General features: G+C 58.0%; 1 protein-coding gene across 3 annotated transcripts in view; it reads right to left on the bottom strand.

The window, feature by feature from the left end:
* The window catches only part of HTT (huntingtin), a 169,125-nt gene that overhangs the window by 4,875 nt on the left and 143,151 nt on the right, over positions 1–21,099 (bottom strand). For all 3 annotated transcript variants that reach the window (XM_051836726.3, XM_089325101.1, XM_089325102.1), the window contains 14 exons: positions 19,641–19,854; positions 18,844–18,989; positions 18,271–18,448; positions 17,250–17,345; positions 16,296–16,483; positions 14,634–14,760; positions 11,982–12,082; positions 9,829–9,983; positions 9,298–9,437; positions 7,439–7,521; positions 5,586–5,716; positions 5,349–5,478; positions 3,287–3,442; positions 715–905 (listed from right to left, as the gene is read on the bottom strand). In XM_051836726.3, coding sequence (XP_051692686.3) covers positions 715–905; positions 3,287–3,442; positions 5,349–5,478; positions 5,586–5,716; positions 7,439–7,521; positions 9,298–9,437; positions 9,829–9,983; positions 11,982–12,082; positions 14,634–14,760; positions 16,296–16,483; positions 17,250–17,345; positions 18,271–18,448; positions 18,844–18,989; positions 19,641–19,854 — 2,036 coding nt within the window. The remainder of the gene's footprint in view (positions 1–714; positions 906–3,286; positions 3,443–5,348; positions 5,479–5,585; positions 5,717–7,438; positions 7,522–9,297; positions 9,438–9,828; positions 9,984–11,981; positions 12,083–14,633; positions 14,761–16,295; positions 16,484–17,249; positions 17,346–18,270; positions 18,449–18,843; positions 18,990–19,640; positions 19,855–21,099) is intronic.

The raw sequence follows: 21,099 nt of genomic DNA, 5'->3' as shown, positions 1-21,099 counted from the left end.
TCCTCCAACACATGGGGCAGAGACAGGCCCACCCCCACGTCTCAGCAGGACTCCACCATAGACCCATCTCTGGGCACACGGGGATGGTGGCCAGCTCTCTGCCTACCCTGCTTGCTCAGGGCTCACCATCCAGTAGGAAGGGCCTTGCTACAGCGCCACGCCGTCTCTGCCTGGGTTGGAGCCATGGGTTCCTGGTACCACCTCCCTGCTGCAGCCCACCCTGAACCACACCTGAGGGGCCTCCTCTGCCTGCAGAAATTCAACTCTTCCCATGACGGTGAGTTTGAAGACAGCTAAGCTGTGCTGCCGGCTCTGCTGGGTGCCACGTGCTCGTCTGCTTCCTAAGGGCTCCGTAACCAGCCATGCCTTCTCAGGGCCGTCGGGGCAGCAGGCGGCAAGGTGGGATCACAGCAATGCGTTCCCCACCACGGCGTGCGGGAGGGGTGCTACAGAGAGCAGGCTGAGCCTTGGCCGTGCTTGCCGACAGAGTGGGCAGCGGCACGTGGGAGCGGGCTGAGCACCACGGGGGAGGAAAGCAGAGATAGTGCCACCTCCTCGGGGGCACTCGCGAGAGCTTCCATCGGGCAAGCATCTGCACCCACATCTCCCGGGCCTCACTGTTGCCAGGAGCAGGGCGCCTGCCTGGGTTCCCACTGCTACCTGCCGCCCTGTGGCCAGCTCTTTCTCCCTCCCACCCGTCAGGTGCCCACTTACTGGGCTACGCCCTTGAGGTTGGAGAGGAGATAGTCGCTGATGACGGGGATGAGCTGCTTCGCCGTGTCATCCAAGAGGTCGCACTCCAGCACGTAGAGGGCGCCGTGCAGGGCTCCGATCCTGCTGGGCAGGTGGCCGCTCCTGAGCGTGGTCTCCAGCAGGCGGCTGACGGGCTCGGCCACAGCCTTGTCCTGCAAACAAGCACAGGCAAGGTTGCCCAGGATGGAGCAGGAGCAGCTGGCCCAGTGGCCGGCTGCCCTGTAGCTAAGAGGCTGCCCTCATGTCCAGAGAAGTCCAGCATGCAGAAGAGCCCTGAGAGCTGGCCTGTGACAAGGTTAGCCCCTCGCTGCCTGAGAGGCCTGTGCACCAGGTTAGCCCCTCGCTGTCTGAGAGAGGCCTGTGCACCAGGTTAGCCCCTCGCTGTCTGAGAAGCCTGCACACAAGGTTAGCCCCTGGCTGTCTGAGAGAGGCCTGCGCACCAGGTTAGCCCTTCGCTGGCTCTGGGAGGGTGCCCACTGCCCACACGGGCCTCGGCTGCCTGTGCAGACAAGGGGGCTCATGCTGCACCTGCTGTCCTGGGAGTCTGAGGTTTAGAACGAGCCCGGCCGAGCGTGCCCACACGACCAGCCCCCCATGAAGACCCCGCACACGGAGTCCCTGCCGGGCTCCCCTGGCTGACTGCATGTCCTGTGTGTTGTCAGAACGTCTCGCTGGGGGACTGAGCATGAGCTGGGAGAGTCCACTGGGAGAGGATTCTGGGAGCTCGGCCGGTCTCCTTGGAACTTTGGCCCTGTGCCTTTTCTCTTTGCTGACTCTGCTCTGAACCCCTTCCTATAATGAATTTAAGCTGTGATCCCTTCTAACAAAAATATGGAGTCATCTTGGGGACTCTCGACAGCACTCGATGCTGCCTTGGTCCATTTCGCTCAGTCCTGTGAGTCCTAGTACAACGGGTCCTGTACACACCGAGACCCACGCGGCACTGTGCTCTGTAACAGTCGCAGGCAGTGGTGGGCGTGCTGCAACACCAGGTTCTCCACACCGTTTCCACGCAGAGTGGCTGCTGCTGGCTGACACCTTGTCTTGACGAGAGGCCGTGGCCATCCAGCTTTCTGTGGGAATTCTGCGTCCCAAGCCTCAGGCAGAAGGAGACGCTCCCTGCTTCACCCCTGGGCTGGGCCTGCCCGACTCCTCAGCCCCACTGCTGAAAACACGGCCCGCTGCCACCACGCGGGTGTCCCTGCCGGGGCTGAGGACGGCACGCTGCAGACCCTCACAGAAGATGGCCATCTTCCAGGGAAAAGCTGTGTGCACAGAACTCAGAAGCAGGGTCCAGGCGCCTTTCTGCCTCAGGATCTCTCTAGAAAATTGTTATTTCTTATTTCATTTATTTGATTTACATTTGCCTGGGGGCTCTGGGTCTAGCACAAAACACAGTGACAATGAAAAGTTAAGCCAGCCACTGGAACTCCCCACAGAGAAAAAAGGCCCCTTCCAGGGAGCTGCTTTGCCATCATTCAGGCAGCACCCAGAGGCACTGACTTTGAAGAACATGTTCACACCAGGAGACCCACACCCATTGTCTCTGCTCCCTGCGTGGCTCTGAGTCACTGGCACGGCAGCAGGCTGAAGGCCACCCACGACACCCTACCTGCTCCAGCACCCAGGCTCTGCCGGGACAGACCCCAGGAGGGAGCAGTGGGCAACAGGGCGAGCCCCCATCCTGTGCGACCTGGCACAAGTCAGCTAACCTCCGACCTCTGCTTTCTCAGGCTGCCTTTCAGATGTAGACGAGGCCAGGGGTGCGGGCATAGCAGGAGCGGCAATGTTCCTGCTGTCACACAGAGGAAAACGCGTGGAACACGGGGTAGCCAGGTACCCTCAAGCCCCCACCAGAGGCCTAAATGCTGACACACACAGTACTGAAGTGGCCACAGAACACGAGTGCCTTACAGTGTTGTAAGGACTGACGGCACTCATGGTTAGTGGTGCGTATAGCTGACGTGTGTGGCTGGCAGCCTTCCCATGGTGACACAGGCACAGGATCTGGTGCCGTAAGCACCGATGAGCTCAAGGCAGAGTAAGGAGGAACCGGAAGACACCATCTGACCCTTGCTAGGGCCCGAATGCTTGTGCCCCACCTCCCGCCCCCAACTCGCAGGCTGAAAACCAACTCCCAGTGTGACAGCACTCCGCGGGTGGGCTCATGCCACCCCAGGGACACGGCAAGCAGCGCCCCTCACTGTGCACAGAACCTGCTCGTGTCGTGCTCACGGGCTGGCTGTGAGCCATCCAGGCCAAGAGGCTTTGCCCCAGCAGCTCAACACCCAGTTGGCCCTGGCGCCAACAACACGTCACAGTGCCCAGACCTGGGAGCAGGAATGCAGGCCGCTGTGGCAAACGCAAGCGGCACAGAGGGACTGGGCGTGCACTGGGCCACCGGCAGACCGTGGAGAGGCCGTCGTGCGGCTGCAGGGACCATCTCTGTGAGGAGTGTGGAACGGCAGCAGCAGAACTGGATGCTCTGAGCTGAAGACTAGCCGGGGAACCGGCAGCAGGGCGTGCCACTCACCATGCCGAGGACAGCAGCTGCCTTGCAGGTGGCAGGCACCAGGTACTGGATGAGAATCTCGTCTTCCGAAGGGTGCACCCTCCGCAGCTCGGTCAGCGTCGCATACATCATCTCAAACTGGTTGCGTTCAGTGAACAGGTCTGAGACCACAAGAAGCTGGAGGGGGAGTGTCGGGGAGGAAGGGAAGACTACGCAATCAGAAAGGCAGGCGGTGCGGCCCGACGCGCCAGCGACGACAGGCTACCTTCGAACGCTCACAGGTGAGGTGCGGGAATGCACAGGAACCCCAACCGAGAACCTAAAAACCTAACACGGGGGCCGGCGCCGTGGCTCACTTGGTTAATCTTCTGTCTGCAGCACGGGCATCCCATATGGGCACTGGGTTCTAGTCCTGGCTGCTCCTCTTCTAGTCAGCGCTCTGCTGTGGCCCGGGAGGGCAGTGGAGGATGGCCCAAGTGCTTGGGCCCTGCACCGGCATGGATGACCAGGAAGAAGCACCTGGCTCCTGGTTTTGGATGGCACAGCGCCAGCCATAGTGGCCATTTGTGGGGTGAACCAGCGGAAGGAAGACCTTTCTCTCTGTCTCTCTCTCACTATCTAACTCTACCTGTCAAGTAAGTTAAAAAAAAAAAAAAGTGGAGTTCTGGGACTTCAACCCAGACACTCTAAAAACAAAACCTAAACACAGAACATGAAGAAAACCCCGTCACTGGCACCCACGCCTGCCCCAGAGGGCAGCCCTGGCACAGCCAGCGCCCACATGGGAACAGTGAAAGGGCTACTTCTGTGATGGCTCCCAAGGATAGGACCTCACCACCACACAGGAGGAGTCAGGCGGACAACTACTTGTTGAGAAGTAAGTGTGGTTTTTTTCAGGTGAGCTTCCAACACCCTCTTTCTCTATTTTTTTTTTTTAAAGATTTATTTATTATTTGGAAGTCAGAGTTAACATACAGAAGAGACAGAGAGAGGGAGAAAAAGATCTTCCATCCGCTGGTTCATTCCCCAGATGGCCACAATGACTGGGGCTGGGCCAGGCCAAAGCCAGGAGCCAGAGGCTTCTTGCAGGTCTCCCACGTGGGTGGCAGGAGTCCAAGTATTAGGGCCATGTTCCATTGCTTTCCCCAGGCCATCAGCAGGGAGCTGGATCAGAACTGGAGCAGCTGGGACATGAACCAGCATCATAGGGACGCCAGCAGCTTATCTGCTATGCCACAATGCTGGCCCCTTCTCTAAGGTTCTACTCCTAACATTACACCTAAAATCAGAACTCAATCATGGGCACCCTATTCTGCAGGAGTGGGTGGGGGCGGGGGCTGAGGCTCTGAAGTGGCCCGGGAAGCCTGGTATAGCTGAGACCCTCCAGGTGACTGCCAAGGACCAAACTATGCCCACAGCAATGCTGACCAGTTGCCTCTCCCCGACCTCAATTTCCCCAGTGTATGACCGAAGTCTGCAGTGCTTACGTGGTATTATAAACTGAGCCAAGAGCAGACATGTGAATTTAGCTGTTTTCTAACAAGCTACACATTTTGCTTTTTAAATTTTTAAAAAATATAAAAAAGCTATTCTAATTTTTAAAACCTATTTGTAACAAATTACTTTTGACTGGTCGGGTGTGTCTCCAGAGCGCCTCAGGTTCTGCTCCATCGCTGACACTGAGACACCAAGGCCGCAGCTAGCGCCCTCGGAGCGCCTGAGTGGCTGAGGCGTCTTGGCCCCAAGACTGCCACCTGCAGCGCCTGCCCTACGAGGCGGCGCCTCTTGGCAGTGGGGACCGGGCACGCGGGACCCCGTCACATGCCCCAGAGGTGAACAGACAAGGACCGTGGGTAACAACGAGCGCTCCCAGAACACCCTTACTGTGTGTCTCCCTCTGCTATGGGGCTGGAAACGTAAAAAACCGTCCTTTGCCAATCTGAGAAATACTGATTTCTTCTCCTGCACCCGTGAATCCACAGGGGCCCTTCTCAGTTCTGCATGGCTGTACAGCACGTATGGTGCATGCATGGACAGCCCGTGTGTGTGTTACGTGAGAGGAGATGGTGGCAGGCCAACTCACGGATCGAACCACTTCACTGATGAGGATGACCGGCGTCTTTCTGGCTGAACTGGATGGCAGGATCCAGCGACTGTACAACTCGAGCAGGAACTGTGAACAGGAGTGGATGTCGACGCCAGCCCGGTGCTTCCTGCAGAGGGTGCAAGACAGCCAGAAAGCGCCACGTCAACAAGCCCCGCAGACACATCCAGTGACCAGTAAGGCATTTCAAACCGCTTAGAAAAGGCCAGTGGAGACCTGGAGTTGACAGGAGACGTGGGTGGAGGTGACGGTGCGGGGACATCGGCCTCCTCTTCCTCCTCCTCGTCCCACTCCTCCTCTCTCAGGGGCGTGATGCTGTTCCCCAGCCACATGGAGTGGATGGACACCTGCCACGGGAATGGACACTGGCTCAGTGCCTGGCCCTGCACTGAGTGCCCCACTGCGGGCGCCTTCCCACACAGGAGCTATCAGACCCCGGACACTGGCTCAGTGCCTGGCCCTGCACTGAGTGCCCCACTGCGGGCGCCTTCCCACACAGGAGCTATCAGACCCACGTCTCAGGCAGACGAGTCCAAGGGCTGCAGTGCTGCCGGGAACCAGGATCAGGGACGGGGTGGGGGTGGGGGGGTCAGCGCCTCCAGGCAGGAACACTCAGATGAGGTCCTGGCCAAGCATGGAGCCAACACGCGGGGTTTCTGCCCCAATCTGGTCCTCCCTCACGGGCAGCCACTCGCGGTAAACCCCATCTCCCTGTGTTACTTCCTTTAAAAAGCCCCCTAGAATGCAAAAGGGGAGGTGATGGTTTTGGAGGTGGTGGGGGGCAGGGGCGAGGGACGCAGCAGGAGGGGGCACGGAGGCCAGCAGAGGCGCCCGGCTGCAGGAAGCACCACACTCCGGACGACATGTCAGCAGACTGCCTGCTGCCCCGGCACGGTGCCCGGGGGCAACAGGGACGCTGCCCCTGCATTCCAGAGGCACCAACGGCCACTGCTCCCTGATCCCAGCACCACACCCGGCATGGCCCCTGCTGGCCCCTGTAATCCCCAAGCCCAACACCCAACCCAACCCCTTCCCGAAAGCAAGTGGCAGCTCAGTCGAGTGGCATTTGGGGGCTGACAGGTAGCCAGACAGGGTGGGGTGCGGCCGCATTCCAGCCGGGTGTGTCCCCACCACTTTCGGCCTGGAGACAGCCGGGTGCGGACACAAACGCTGAGGGAAATGGGCAGTCAGGTGAGCACAGCAGGACCGCGGAGCTGATGTCCTGCGATTGGAAGGTGGCTGTAGGCACTCAGTGGGTGCAGCCTCTCCCTCCTTCAGAAGCACTCCCAGGAAAAGTGTCTCACAACACAACAGCCACTGTCGCTCGTCCCAGGGGGACTTCTCTGCAAAACTCAGAGTCTGTCTGTGGCTTCCTGTCCCAGCAGCCACCAGGCCCCAGCCATGCAGAGCATAACCTCCTACGGGATCCAATGCTCACTAGGAGCTTAGAGGAGGAAACCCTTAGAACTACCAAGTGTTTCCAAGTACTTTTCTGATCAGTTTCTCCTGAAACAAGGGCTAACAAGAGAGCCACCTTGTACAATCTGTTTCTAAATAAAGCAGCAACACAGAGAGGAAGTTACAGCAGTGAGTGGCAAGAAAGGTGCAGGTGGCCAGGGTAGCCTTCGGGCACCAGCGGTGCACACACACTGCTGTGTGCTTGGCTACCCATACCTTTCTGATGAGGGGTCATAAGCAGTTCAGTGGAACTGTCCAGAAGCTATGGAGCTGCCCGTCTGCCCTGAGGGCCAGGCTGCTGTGCTGTCTGTGCTGGCGGCTCCGGGGACATTGGCCAGAGCTGAGACCCTGCAAGTGTCCACTCTACTTACTGTGCCGGCCTCGTCCAGCCTGCTCCACCTCCTGGCTGCTACCTAGCCTAACTCCCATCATCTCACTGGCGTCTCCCACACATCTGTGTCACTACCTGAGAAGTATCCTAAAGCATTTCTGAAATAAAGAAGATAACGAAAGTAAAACACCCCTTCATTTAAAACCACATGAAACCTCTCCCCGATGTGCTCAGTGGCCCGGGCCTGAGGTCAGACACAGACCGGGGGCTGCCGGCTCACCTGGCCAAGCTTGTAGCTCGTGTTCCCCAGCTCGCGCTCGGGGTTGGTCTGCAGCAGCAGTTTGTCGTGGCTAATGAGGGCACCTGCGAAGGACAGCCTTGTGAGCCCTGCTCTGTGTGCCCTGGTGCGGGCCGCTCCTGCCTTGCAGGCCGCACCCCGGCAGGATGGCCCGGGCTGAGCAGTGAGCAGAGCCCCCTGGGTCTCAGGGGTGTTCTTTGTCACTCTGAAACCCATTAAGCCCTAAGGACCAGTGGAGGAACTGGACTATCACTTTTTCTCTGTACCAAACAAGACTGCGGCATTCATCACTCAGTCCTCAGTTTCCAACCCTGGGACCTGAACCAGAATAGGCTGAGCTACAAAAGCCTAACGGGGAGGCAGCTGCATACAGGTGACAGTCTAAGCAGGCAGGCTCTCGCGTGGGGCCAGACGACCACCTCAGCGAACAGGACCCGTGGAGCCCTGCCTGGGGGCCCAGGCCGGCTGGCGCCAGCAGGAGCAGCTGTAAGATGCCTCTCCACTTCCATCGCTAGGCCACCACTCCCCCAGCTGAATGGCCCAGCGAATCCTCTGCCAGATGGAGCGGCGACCCACCCTGTCCAAGACGATGCCCCTGCTCCCCGAGCGCTCCCACATCTGCTTGTCCCACTCTCCTGCCATCATGATGGTCACGCCATTTTGCAATGATCCTACTGGCTCATGAACCTGATGGGTGGATCCAGGGCCACCCAAGATCACAGGGCTGAGTTGAAGGCAATGCCCCGGTAAATGAGGGCACAAAACACGCTGTACTACATAGGCCGGCGCCGCGGCTCACTAGGCTAATCCTCCACCTGCGGCGCTGGCACCCCTGGTTCTAGTCCTGGTTGGGGCGCTGGATTCTGTCCAGGTTGCTCCTCTTCCAGTCCAGCTCTCTGCTGCAGCCCAAGTCCTTGGGCCCTGCACCTGCATGGGAGACCAGGAGGAAGCACCTGGCTCCTGGCTTCGGATCGGTGCGGCGTGCAGGCCGCAGCACGCCAGCTGTAGCAGCCATTTGAGGGGTGAACCAACGGAAGGAAGACCTTTCTCTCTGTCTCTCTGTCTCTCACTGTCTTAACTCTGCCTGTAAAAACAAAAACAAAAACAAAAACAAAAACAAAAACAAAACATGCTGTACTGGGCCTCTTCCAAGAAAGCCTTCGAGGGGCTTCAGTGTACAGCCCCTAACAGCTCCTGGCAGTGCCAAAATACTGCTTGTCAAAAGAACAAAAATAGCGGTGCTACACAAAAACCTCTCCCAAATGCCCACAAAAGGCCACTCACCCAGAGCAACGAGGCTGGTGCCCCTCACAAGATAGGAGCGCAACTCAAAGGGCAGCATGCCCGCTCAGCACAGCACACAGGGCCCAGCAGGAGAGGTGAGGGGAGCGGGCCGCTCAGACGCGGTGGCCCAGCCTGTGGGGCTGTCAGATGCACGCACTCTAGGACACAGGTTCTGGGGACTTCCTACGAGAGGCTGGGGATCCAGAGGACTCAGGTGCACTCTGACTATCTAATGCGAGCAACTGCCAGTCACTCAGCCTCTGAGAACGCTCTGGCTTCCCATAACTCAACTGGCGAGAGACACTGCTTCTAGTTCACTCCCAGATTCTATTTCCAACCGTAAGCTTCTCCGAGCCCTGAATGACACTCCTATTTGTGAATGGTGGCAGCAGTTAGCACCACAGCCTCCAAATAAAGCCGCAATCAGGCTTCCTGTCCAATGGGTGTGGTGAGGCACGAGTCTCATTCACTTTCAGGCCAAGTACAACTTTCCCACCAGGCACCTGCAGTCGCTGGAGACAGGGAAGGGACGGGAGCCCACGCCTGGTGCCGGGTACCTGCAGTCGCTGGAGACAGGGAAGGGACGGGGTCCCACGCCTGGTACGAATGATGGGTGGCAATATTCTCTCTCTTGGAAACCATCGCTTGAATCTCCTGCTCTACAATTCCTCGGATCACACTCAACTTCCTCCCAAACCTAAAATTCAAAACAAAGGTAGAAAAAATTTTGCTTCCCTCAAAATCTTACAAATGAGAAACATGACAACTTCCCCCCTGTTTTGTCTAAGGGAACCTGGCAGAGCAGCAGACGTGGGCTCCTGGCAGGGGTGGATCAGCTCCGTGTCCTGCTCTGTTAGACTCTGCCACTCGACCCTCAATGACCCCTGCACGACTCCCGTCTAGTTTGCAGCTAGTCACTGCTCTACTGCCACTCTGGATCTGCCCCGTGTGCGGCAGGGCCCTGTGCACTGCTGTGAAGCACACCAAAGGGCCTGGGTGAAGCTGCCGGTCACCACGTGGGGGGCGGCCTCTCCCTGTCTCCAGCACCAGCCCTGGGCGCCCTGGAGACAAGGGGAACTTGGGCAAACCTGGTGTCGAGAGCTTTCAGGGGTTTGTTCCGGGGCTGCTGCTCCAGGCAGCTCACAGCGGGGTTGCCGGCCACAGGCACAGTCATCGCACTGAGAACCAGGGAGGTGATGGCCTGCACAGCCAGGACGTTGATCTGCGTCCTTTCCATGTCTTCCTGGAAGGACAGCCCACACATTAACAAGACAGCGAGCCCCCACAAACCAACCCTACCCCCTACCCCCAACCCAGCAAGCGGAACCTATAGACCACACACAGCTTCAGAGGACGGAAGAGCGAGGGAGCCGCCCAGGCCTACGTTCACCCAGCAGAGGGCAGCACCTCTCACACCTGTGCTTTCAAACAAATCAGCTGGGCAAATGTCTCCTTTTCAAAGCAGGGTCTCTGATGGGCATGGGCATGGGACTCCACCTATAAACACCTTTACCTTGTTTTTTTTTTTTTTTTTAAAGATTCATTTATTTATTTGAAAGGCAGAGTTACAGAGAGGTAGAGGCAAAGACAGAGAGAGAAAGGTCTTCCACCCACTGGTTCCCCCAAATGGCTGCAATGGCCGGAGCTGGGCTGATCCGAAGCCAGGAGCCAGGAGCCAGGAGCCAGGAGCCAGGAGCCAGGAGCCAGGAGCTTCTTCCAGGTCTCCCACGTGGGTACAGGGCCCAAGCACTTGGGCCATCTTCTACTGCTTTCCCAGGCCATAGCAGAGAGCTGGATCGGAAGTGGAGCAGCCGGGATTCTAACAGCTTTAACTGTTATGCCACAGTGCCGGCCCCATAAACTATTTTTTAAAAAAGTGTGCTAGGGCTGGCGCTGTATCGGAGCAGGTTAAGCTGCCTCTTGCAGCACCTGCATCCCATATGGGCGCCAGTTCAATTCCCGGCTACTCCAATTCTGATCCAGCTCCCTGCTAACGCGCCTGGGAAAGCAGATGGCCTGTTCACCCAACGTGGCAGATCCAGAAGAAGCTCCTGGCTCCTGGCTTCGGACAGGCCCAGATCTGGCCGTTGTGGCCACTTGGGGAGGCAGCCAGAGGATGGAAGTCCTCTCTCTCTCTTCTCTGTAAGTCTGCCTTTCAAATAAAAATTAGATAGGGCTGCCGGGTTCTAGTCCCAGTTGTTCCTCTTCCAGTCCAGCTCTCTGCTGCGGCCTGGGAAGGCAGTGGAGGATGGCCCAAGAGCTTTGGCCCCTGCACCTGCATGGGAGACCAGGAAGAGCACCTGGCTCCTGGCTTCGGACTGGCGCAGCACCAGCCATAGCGGCCATTTGGGGAATGAACCAGCGGAAGGAAGACCTTTCTGTCTCTCTCTCTCTCACTCTACCTGTCCTCACTGTCTATAACTCTACCTGTCCAATAAAAAAAATAAAATAAAAAAACAAATAAAAATTAGATAAATCTCTTTCTTTTAACGTGTGCTTAAATTTGCTGACTTCACAGGCCCTGCATGCAACGACCTGTCGACGCCCACAGATGGACTAAAAGATACGGTTGCTGCTTTGGGGCAGACGCCTGCCTCGCCCCTTCTCCCTCACAGCCCAGGGCTCTCGGTGCACAAGCTCTGCTTCTCCAGAGCGTGACTCAATTTGGCATGACATCAGCATGGCATCAGCATGACATTAGCATGACACACACCAGCAGCCCCAGAAGCTGAAGAGTCTCTGCCAAACAATTAAACAAAACCAGGCACTCTACACGGCCTTTCTAAGGTGCCTTTTCATACCAAGTCAACCCATACTTCTCTGGATGTGGACAAGCAAACAGCACTCAAAGGTGTCTTTGAGAAAGGGCAGGGCAGGCGCAGAGCCCAGCAGCTGTCCCCTGTGTGCTAGGTTCCATGCCTGGCTCCCGCTCCAGACCCTGGGAGGCAGCAGTGGTGGCTCCGGAACCGGGTTCTGACCCTCAAACACATAAACGAAGGGGCACAGTCTTGCTGGCGCTCAGCATGGTGGACATGGGGTGAATGCGCGTTGGCCACTGGCAACCTCACTGCTGCACCTTGAGATCTGTCCCCGCCAAAGACACCACCTGGCCGCTACCAGGAAAACTGGGCAAGACGGACAGCATTAGCTTGCTGCCCTCCTTCTGCTGGCCACCAAAGACCTACCAGTGGCCATAAGTGTCCACTGGCCAGTCAGCAGGTCTGAGTCGTGGGGACCTTACCTCTGGTGGGCTTTCCTCCTGCTCCAACGCAAGGGGCTGGGTCACCAGGACACCAAGGAGGGTGGCCCACGTTTCTTCAAACTGGGTGCGACTGGTCCATCCTGGGAATGCGAGCGCTACATGAGCTGGAGCTCCGCCCACCTTCCAGGCTTGTCGCTGTGCCCACAGTGACACTCACACAGCAGCTCCCGCCATCAGCAGCAGGCGTCCAGGAGGCAGGGGACACTTCCTCCATCTCACCAGTGAGGAGACCAAAGCACACGGGAGCTGACAAGCAGGCGGCCCGGCAGACTCCAGCCTGGGCAGCGTGGCTGGGAGGCGTCTGCTGTATGCACAGGGCAGCCGTGGCGGGAGTGAGGTGAAGGGGCACACAAGGCTGCACCTGAGCAAGCCGAGACGCTTCTGCCACGCTCACCAGACGGGTCAGCCCTCCTGGGGCGGGCGTTCTGCCTGGCAGGAAGGCTGCCAGCTGGGCCACCTGCATCGCCCATCAGGGCACCTGTGCTCTGGCTGCGTGCTGATGGGGACCCTGGGGGCAGCGCTGGGGTCTCGGCACACACGTGGGAGACCCAGACCGAGTCCCTAACTCTGCATTCAGCCCCTTTTCCCCTCCCCACAAGCATTTGGGCAGCAAACTAGCAGATAGAAGCTCTGTCTCTGTACCTCAAATAAAAATTAATTAACTTTTAAAAATTCCTTCCTGAAATCCAACAGTAAACTGGGCTGAAGAGTGCACAGCTCCGTGAACCAAAGGCCTCAGAACCACGGACTTGACGTGGGGGAACTGCGTGGAATGAAGTTCTGTCAGTAAAGCCATTAAACATCACCAGGCCAAGACAACAGCTTCCCTGGCCCTGTATAGAAGAACGTGATCTGGAGGCACAACTCCGAGGCCACCGAGCCTCGGCGTCAGGGAGCAGGAGTGGCTGGGCTTACTGCTCCTGTGACCCACACGGAGGAGGCCCTGACCCTCACACTGAGGCCACAGGGGCAGAGGGCGGGAAAGCGGAAGCATCAAACCCTAGGAGCTCCTCGGTGAAGTGGATCCAGACAGCGTGGCAGGTTTAGATACAGACAAATATAAACCGAGGGGCATAGATGACGACTTACACAAGGAAAGAAAAAAAATGGACGCGACCAACAGCAAAACATCAGGGAGATTCTAGAATTATCTGGGGCCATGCAGGTCTGACCAACAGTTCAAGAACAAAGACAGCTAGGCTGGTGCCGCGGCTCACTAGGCTAATCCTCTGCCTTGCGGCGCCAGCACACCGGGTTCTAGTCCCAGTCAGGGCGCCGGATTCTGTCCCGGTTGCCCCTCTTCCAGGCCAGCTCTCTGCTGTGGCCAGGGAGTGCAGTGGAGGATGGCCCAAGTACTTGGGCCCTGCACCCCATGGGAGACCAGGATAAGTACCTGGCTCCTGCCTTCGGATCAGTGCGGTGCGCCGGCCGCAGCACACAGGCTGTGGCGGCCATTGGAGGGTGAACCAACGGCAAAAAAGGAAGACCTTTCTCTCTGTCTCTCTCTCACTGTCCACTCTGCCTGTCAAAAAAAAAAAAAAAAAAAAAAAAAAAGACAGCTAAGTAAAAGGAGTTGGCATCAGGCAAGGAGCAAGACCAGGAGGCCCCTGGCTGCCACGCTACAGGGAGAGAGCAGACAGGCTCTGTGAGGTGGGGCTGGTGTGCATTCCCGCTTGATTTCATTTTGGACGGGGCGATGAATAGTCTGGTTACTAAAGGAGAAGCAGAGGCAATAAGGGACCTGCTGACAGAACCTTCAGAAATCAAAGTCAACACAGAATCTGCAGCAGCCTGCGGGATGGTGTAGTCAGACTCCTCGCTGAATTTCCCAGGAGGCATCACGGTAGGGCAGAACCTGGGATTAAAATCACACGCACTTCTCACTGCAATGAGGAACTGCATACATGCAGGCACATTCACGGAGGTCTGCAGTATGATCATGCCCCAATCTTACGGGACTCCTACGAAGAGGCCCCAACCACGGCACTCCAGGTGGCAGACACTTGATGTGTGATGAAGTTGCAGGGAGAGCGCCGGGGTGCCTGTGTGCTGGTGTGGTAGGGGTGCCTGTGCGCTGGTGTGGCAGGGACTCTGCAGGGGTGCCTGTGTGCTGGTGTGGTAGGGACGCTGCAGGGGTGCCTGTGTGCTGGTGTGGTAGGGGTGCCTGTGCGCTGGTGTGGTAGGGACACTGCAGGGGTGCCTGTGTGCTGGTGTGGCAGGGGTGCCTGTGTGCTGGTGTGGTAGGGACGCTGCAGGGGTGCCTGTGTGCTGGTGTGGTAGGGGTGCCTGTGCGCTGGTGTGGCAGGGACTCTGCAGGGGTGCCTGTGTGCTGGTGTGGTAGGGAGCTGCAGGGGTGCCTGTGTGCTGGTGTGGCAGGGACGCTGCAGGGGTGCCTGTGTGCTGGTGTGGTAGGGGTGCCTGTGCGCTGGTGTGGCAGGGACTCTGCAGGGGTGCCTGTGTGCTGGTGTGGTAGGGAGCTGCAGGGGTGCCTGTGTGCTGGTGTGGCAGGGACGCTGCAGGGGTGCCTGTGTGCTGGTGTGGTAGGGAGCTGCAGGGGTGCCTGTGTGCTGGTGTGGTAGGGGTGCCTGTGTGCTGGTGTGGCAGGGACGCTGCAGGGAGTCCACACATTACCTAGTGTGTTGATGCGGTAGATGAACTCCTTAAAGACTTCCTTCTCCTGCAGGAACTCCACAGGGATCTCGGGGAACACAGTTCCAAAATCCCCTCCTGGTTTGGGTGACCAGCCGAGCCTCCACACCTGGGAAGACGACAAGGAAGTGACGGCCCTCCCAGACTGACCCACACAGCTGTCCCGTGAAGACACCGAATGGTCAGACTTCCTCACTGCTCCCAGACGTCCCACGCGCCCGCATACCCCCGCCCCGGAAATGACTCTTGACCCCCTCAGCTGAGGGTCTCTCCTCACCACTGGCACCCTCCCGTCTGCCTGACCCCCAGCTCCCAAGACCAGGCCACCGCCTGCCCACACCGCCAGCTCCTGCAGTCGGGCTCCGCAGCAGCGCTCACTCCTGTAACCAACAGGGACGAAGAAGGGCGCCTGTTACCTGACGCTCAGCCTCACACAGTCTGAGGGTCATCAGGATGAAAAAGACGCCCCTGACGGAGGGCCCGACACGGCCGCCGGGCTCCCGCGCCACAGCAGGGAGGTCCCCAGATCTCCCCACGTGCATGTGAAGGCTCTGTCGCCCGACCCAGCTGCTCCCTCACAAGGGCAGCTCGGCGCTGTCCCGTGGGAAACCCCGCACGCCTGTGCTGCCACGCCCTCGAGCACGGTCCAATGCTGCACCCGACGCCGAACCTGCCCCATCTCCCTACCCCTCTTCCAGGGAGCAGCTGTCCTCTGACCCCACGGCCCCGCCGGGCAACTGACCTTCCCCTCAGGATGAGCCCTCCAAGGGAGGAGCCCTCCAAGCCCTTCCCCTGTGGAAGACCCTCCTCGTCTCTCAGCTCAAACAGGTCCCATTCCCACATCCCAGTCCCCGAGGCAGACAACCACGTTCCTTGGGACCTGGCTGTGTGTGGGCTCGCACCGCCTGACGGAAGCCCTGCTGCGGGCCAGCCTCTCCTGCCCACTTGACACGGGCTGTGCTGCCAGTGAGCGGCACGCCCTGTGGTCTTCTCCCAGCAGGCTGTGGGGGAAATGCAGGCCCCCGGGAGAGGTCAGTGCAGTCACCGACAGGCCCCCCGCAGCCGAGCTCCTTCTGCCATGGGAGCCAAGGTCAGGGCCACCTGCACAGAGACTCCCACTAGCGACACAACTAACGCCTCTCTGCATCTTCCAAAACCCGAGCTTCTGCTAACCTCCACGAGAGCACACGTCACACACGTGCCCAGGACACCTGTCACACACGTGGCCCAGGACACCTGTCACACACGTCACGCCCAGGACACCTGTCACACACGTCACGCCCAGGACACCTGTCACACACGTGGCCCAGGACACCTGTCACACACGTGGCCCAGGACACCTGTCACACACGTCACGCCCAGGACACCTGTCACACACGTGGCCCAGGACACCTGTCACACACGTGGCCCAGGACACCTGTCACACACGTCACGCCCAGGACACCTGTCACACACGTGGCCCAGGACACCTGTCACACACGTCACGCCCAGGACACCTGTCACACACGTGGCCCAGGACACCTGTCACACACGTGGCCCAGGACAAGATGCTCTAGTCACCGTCAGCAGCGAGACCACTTCCTGCTCCGGAATGCCCGTGAGCAGCACTTTGTGTTGTCTTAGCGAAGGCACCAGCAGACTCACCAGGGGTGGCACCCGCGTGTAGCTGTTGACAAGGGGCAGGCGGGCCAGGCTGACCACGATGTTGCGAAGCAGGGCGGTGAGGAAGGCGGGCGTGCCACTGTTCCTCCTGTGGCCCAAGGCCAGCACCGACTGGAGGCACTCCACCATCTCGGCCACCATCTCACAGGCTGTGACGATGTAGCTGGGCTCTGTATAGACAAGCGTGGGAAGAGCTTTCGTCAGGGCACAGCATAAAGCACAGAGCACACCTGACCTTGGAATGGACCCTGCATGCTCGCCACTTCCACGGGCCTGCTGCACTGTCTCACACTGCGGATGAGGAGGGGCCAGGGGAGTGTGACCTCACACTGCGGATGAGGAGGGGCCAGGGGAGTGTGACCTCACACTGCGGATGAGGAGGGGCCAGGGGAGTGTGACCTCACACTGCGGATGAGGAGGGGCCAGGGGAGTGTGACCTCACACTGCGGATGAGGGGGCGGGGCCAGGGGAGCGTGACCTCACACTGAGCTGGAGTAGGGCAGGGGAATATGACCTCACACTGCGGATGAGGAGGGGCCAGGGGAGTGTGACCTCACACTGCGGATGAGGGGGCGGGGCCAGGGGAGTGTGACCTCACACTGCGGATGAGGGGGCGGGGCCAGGGGAGCGTGACCTCACACTGAGCTGGAGTAGGGCAGGGGAATATGACCTCACACTGCGGATGAGGAGGGGCCAGGGGAGTGTGACCTCACACTGCGGATGAGGGGGCGGGGCCAGGGGAGCGTGACCTCACACTGAGCTGGAGTAGGGCAGGGGCAGAGGCAAGAGCATGTGCTAAGCTCAGACTGAAGCCACTCACTGAGGACGAGCTGGGTCAGAGATAATTTGCGAGAGCCCACGCCTTGCACTTTCCACGTCCTCCGCGGGGACTTCAAGTCCACACTGACAGGAGTTTCTGAGGGTCCTGAGACTTACTCTGTGTGCTGCAGCCTCCCTCGTCCTCTCTGACGGCCTTCGGCGCACTCATCCTTCTGTCTGGACTGAGGAGCTGGTCTCCAGGCTGCACTGCAACTGCAACCACGCGGAACAAACACTCGAGCGCTGTGCCGTCAGCCACGCACACTGGTGTGGCCTCACGAATTCAGGAAGGGACTCTTGACAAACGACACCCAGACTGCCCACAACCGACTTCAGACGAACTGAACCGGGCAACAATACCACTCAGGTATCGATCGCTCAGTCACAGGTGGTAAGGGTCTGTCCGTGTACACGCCCACCGTCCACGGTTGGCCACTGAGAACCCTGACGGTTTTATCAGACAGTGCACTACTGCTAGAAGCATCCCTGTAACTGCCCCTCCAAGAAATCTGGTTTTTAAAAATTAATCCTTGGATCTTCAAGTTGACTACAAATGCACAGATGAAAACAATTTAAACAATGAAACATCAAAACGTAACTCTATAATGTTTAATTTAAAAATACAAAACTTCAAAACACCCTCTAACATGTAAACTATAATATCCAATTTTTAAAATATTTTGGCTAATGACCCTTGTTGAGGACACTGTTCCTTAGAAAGGATAAATTACTTTTATTTTACAATATATTAGTATTACAATGCAGTATAGAAACAGGCATTTCAACTCACAAAAAAAGTAATCTTTTGAATATAATCTTATTAATCTTAGGATCATTTAGGACTAAAAACACGAAACAGTCAACTAGGACCAGAGATCCAAGGGGCACAAAGCTTACAAGTGTTTCCTAGGAAAACGAACTCCAGAAGCAAACAGAACGGCCAGAGGCGCCAGTTCCAGCTCAGTCCCCGCACAGACGTCAAGCTCCTGGGGCGGCGGCGGCGGCGGGGCTCCTTCATGGCAAGGCCCACACTCCCTCCACTCACCCCAATTCCTGACTTGGTAACTCGCGAAACAGGCAGCACAAAATAAAAACATTTGTGAACGAGGTTCCTTGTGGGGTGAGGACGTGGACTTACCAGCTTCCAGGATGAACCGCACACAGTGGATGAGGGAACAGGCGTGGGTCACGAACTCAGCCGAGGAGACCACGCTCCAGAGGCCAGGCAGCTGCAGAGCCAGGCAGCAGCAGTCCAGCCCCGCCTGCAGGCCCAGACTCAGCGGGATCCGCACGTGGATGAGGTGCCACGCCAGGGCCTAGGGAGAGCATGACCTTAGAGGACACCTGTCACACACCCCTCCCAGGAATCCACATCGGGGAATGCCTGCCATGCCTCCCCAGGACGGCAGCAGTGGGCGTCATAGCTGTGGCGGGGCTGTGGACAGCATCCAGAGGCCAGCAGGACTAGAGAACCTTGTCTGCCCGGAGGACACCTAGGGCCTGGCCACCCAGGGCTGCCCTACGCTGCCAGAATGCCCAGCTGCCCTAGGGCCTGGCCACCCAGCTCCTCTATGCTGCCAGAATGCCCACCTTGCTCGCTGCCTCTGCGTCCTTGTGCACTGGGGGCTCATCTGGAGACCTGTCACGGGGCACACGGCCCCAGGCTCCCTCAGGGGAGCACAGGCTCTGGGGACACGGAGACGCTTCCTACCTCAAGTGTCATCACCACAAACTTCACCGTGTCCCCCTCCTTCTCAGGAGGAAGGTGCAGATGGGCAGGCAGCTTGGAGATCACCACGAGGTACTGCGCCAGGGCCCGAGCCAGCGTGATCAGGGACTGATGCAGACTGGCATCCCCTGAAAGAGAGCATCACCGAGGGTGAGCGACCACTGTGATATAGGCTCTCTGTCTCAGAGTGGCAAGCCGCTCAAGACACTGGTGCTCAGAAAGGCCCTTCTGCACTCCGAGGCCTGCCCCAGCTTCCCCAGAGCTCGGGGCCCCACCTGCACCCCGAGGCCTACCCCGGCTTCCCCAGAGCTCGGGGCCCCACCTGCACCCCGAGGCCTACCCCGGCTTCCCCAGAGCTCGGGGCCCCACCTGCACCCCGAGGCCTACCCCGGCTTCCCCAGAGCTCGGGGCCCCACCTGCACCCCGAGGCCTACCCCGGCTTCCCCAGAGCTCGGGGCCCCACCTGCACCCCGAGGCCTACCCCGGCTTCCCCAGAGCTCGGGGCCCCACCTGCACCCCGAGGCCTACCCCGGCTTCCCCAGAGCTCGGGGCCCCACCTGCACCCCGAGGCCTACCCCGGCTTCCCCAGAGCTCAGGGCCCTGCCTAGGCCACCAACCATGTCACGGAGGAGCTAGGACCCGCAGGGCTGTTTCTCAGTCATCTCTGTAAATGCTTTCAGAGTCAGATCAACAGCAATGATTGCACATTTGCCAGGCGTAACGTACTGCGCTGGCCCTGCAATGCTTTTACAACCAGCAGAGGTTCTGACTTTCATTACCAAACAGATCATTCAGCTTGCTCCAGTAGGCTGAGGGCTCTGCAGGCTGGAAGGGCTGGAAGACCTGATGCACAGCAGGAAGCTGCTGAACGATGCTGCTCACTCGGTCCAGGGTCACTGCCCGGGCTGCTTCAAAAAGGGGGCTCTTCTGGCCACCAGAAATCTCACGCAGGCCTAGGCTTAAGCATGGAGCTAACAGGCTCAGGTTGAATTCCTAAAATCAGAGCATGAAGGGTTAAACAAACAACAATTATAACCTTCCAATAAGGCAAGGGAAAACCATACAGGATGATGTGTATACCCAAAGACTACCTTTAAAAACATTCCGTTCTTGAATAGGAACAATTCCATGTAACATATGCTCAATTAACCACACAAGGGTACCTCAAAAAGGTCATAGAGGGGCCGGTGCTGTGGTCAGCAGCTCAGGCCGCCGCCTACAGCACCAGCATCTTGTATGGGAGCTGGTTCGAGTTCTGGCTGCTCTGCTTCTGATCCAGCTCCCTGTTAATGCACCTGGGAAAGCAGCAGAGGATGGCGCAAGTGCTTGGGTCCCTGCATCCAATTGGGAGACCTGGAGAAAGCTCCTGGCTCCTGGCTTCAGTCTGGCCCAGTCCGGGCCACTGTGGCCATCTGGGGAGTGCACCAGGGGATGGAAGACTTCTCTGCAGCTCCCCTTCTCCCTCTCTGTAACTCCACCTTTCAAATAAATAAATCATTAAAAAGTTAGTAGAAAAATGGAATTAAAAGGTAAGTCTAATTAGACACAAAAATTTTGAAATCCAAGCATAGTTTTTTCATGAGTTTTTGAAGACTTCCTCATATGAATGAATTTTCACACCAAAACAAAACTTTTTTATTTATATATATATTTTTTTAAATATTTATTTATTTATTTGAAAAGCAAAGTTACAGAGAGGCAGAGGCAGAAGCAAAGACAGAGGTCTTCTATCTACTGATTCACTCTCCAAATGGCTACAATGGCCGGAGCTGGACCAATTGGAAGCCAGGACCCTGGAGCTTCTTCCGTGTCTTCCACATTGGTGCAGGGGCCCAAGGACTTGGGCCATCTTCTGCTGCTTTCCCAGGCACATTAACAGGGAGCTGGATTGGAAGCAGCACCCATATGGAATGCCGGTACTGTAGGAGGTGGCCTTACCTGCTACACCACAGAGCCGGACCCTCATTTACGTATTTTTAAATTTTTCCTACTTATTAGAGAGACAGAGAGTGACAGTTCCCATCTACTGGTTCACTCCCCCAAATGCTCCCAACAGCCACAACTGCGCCAGGCTAAGCCAAGAGCCAGGAACTCAAGCCGGGCCTCCTAAGTGGGAGGGGCAAGGGCCCAGATACTGGAGCCGTGGAGCCCTGTGCCGCCTGCCAGGGTGGGTGTCAGGAGGCAGCTGGAATGAGGCCAGGAGCCAGGAACTGAACCTAGGCCTTCTGAAGCAAGACC

This window comes from Oryctolagus cuniculus, chromosome 2, assembly GCF_051225735.1.
Source record: "Oryctolagus cuniculus isolate XC-2025 breed Fujian yellow rabbit chromosome 2, ASM5122573v1, whole genome shotgun sequence".
NCBI classification, from domain to species: domain Eukaryota; kingdom Metazoa; phylum Chordata; class Mammalia; order Lagomorpha; family Leporidae; genus Oryctolagus; species Oryctolagus cuniculus.
The sequence above is the reverse complement of the archived record's forward strand: the minus strand, read 5'-3'. Positions and strand labels throughout refer to the sequence as shown.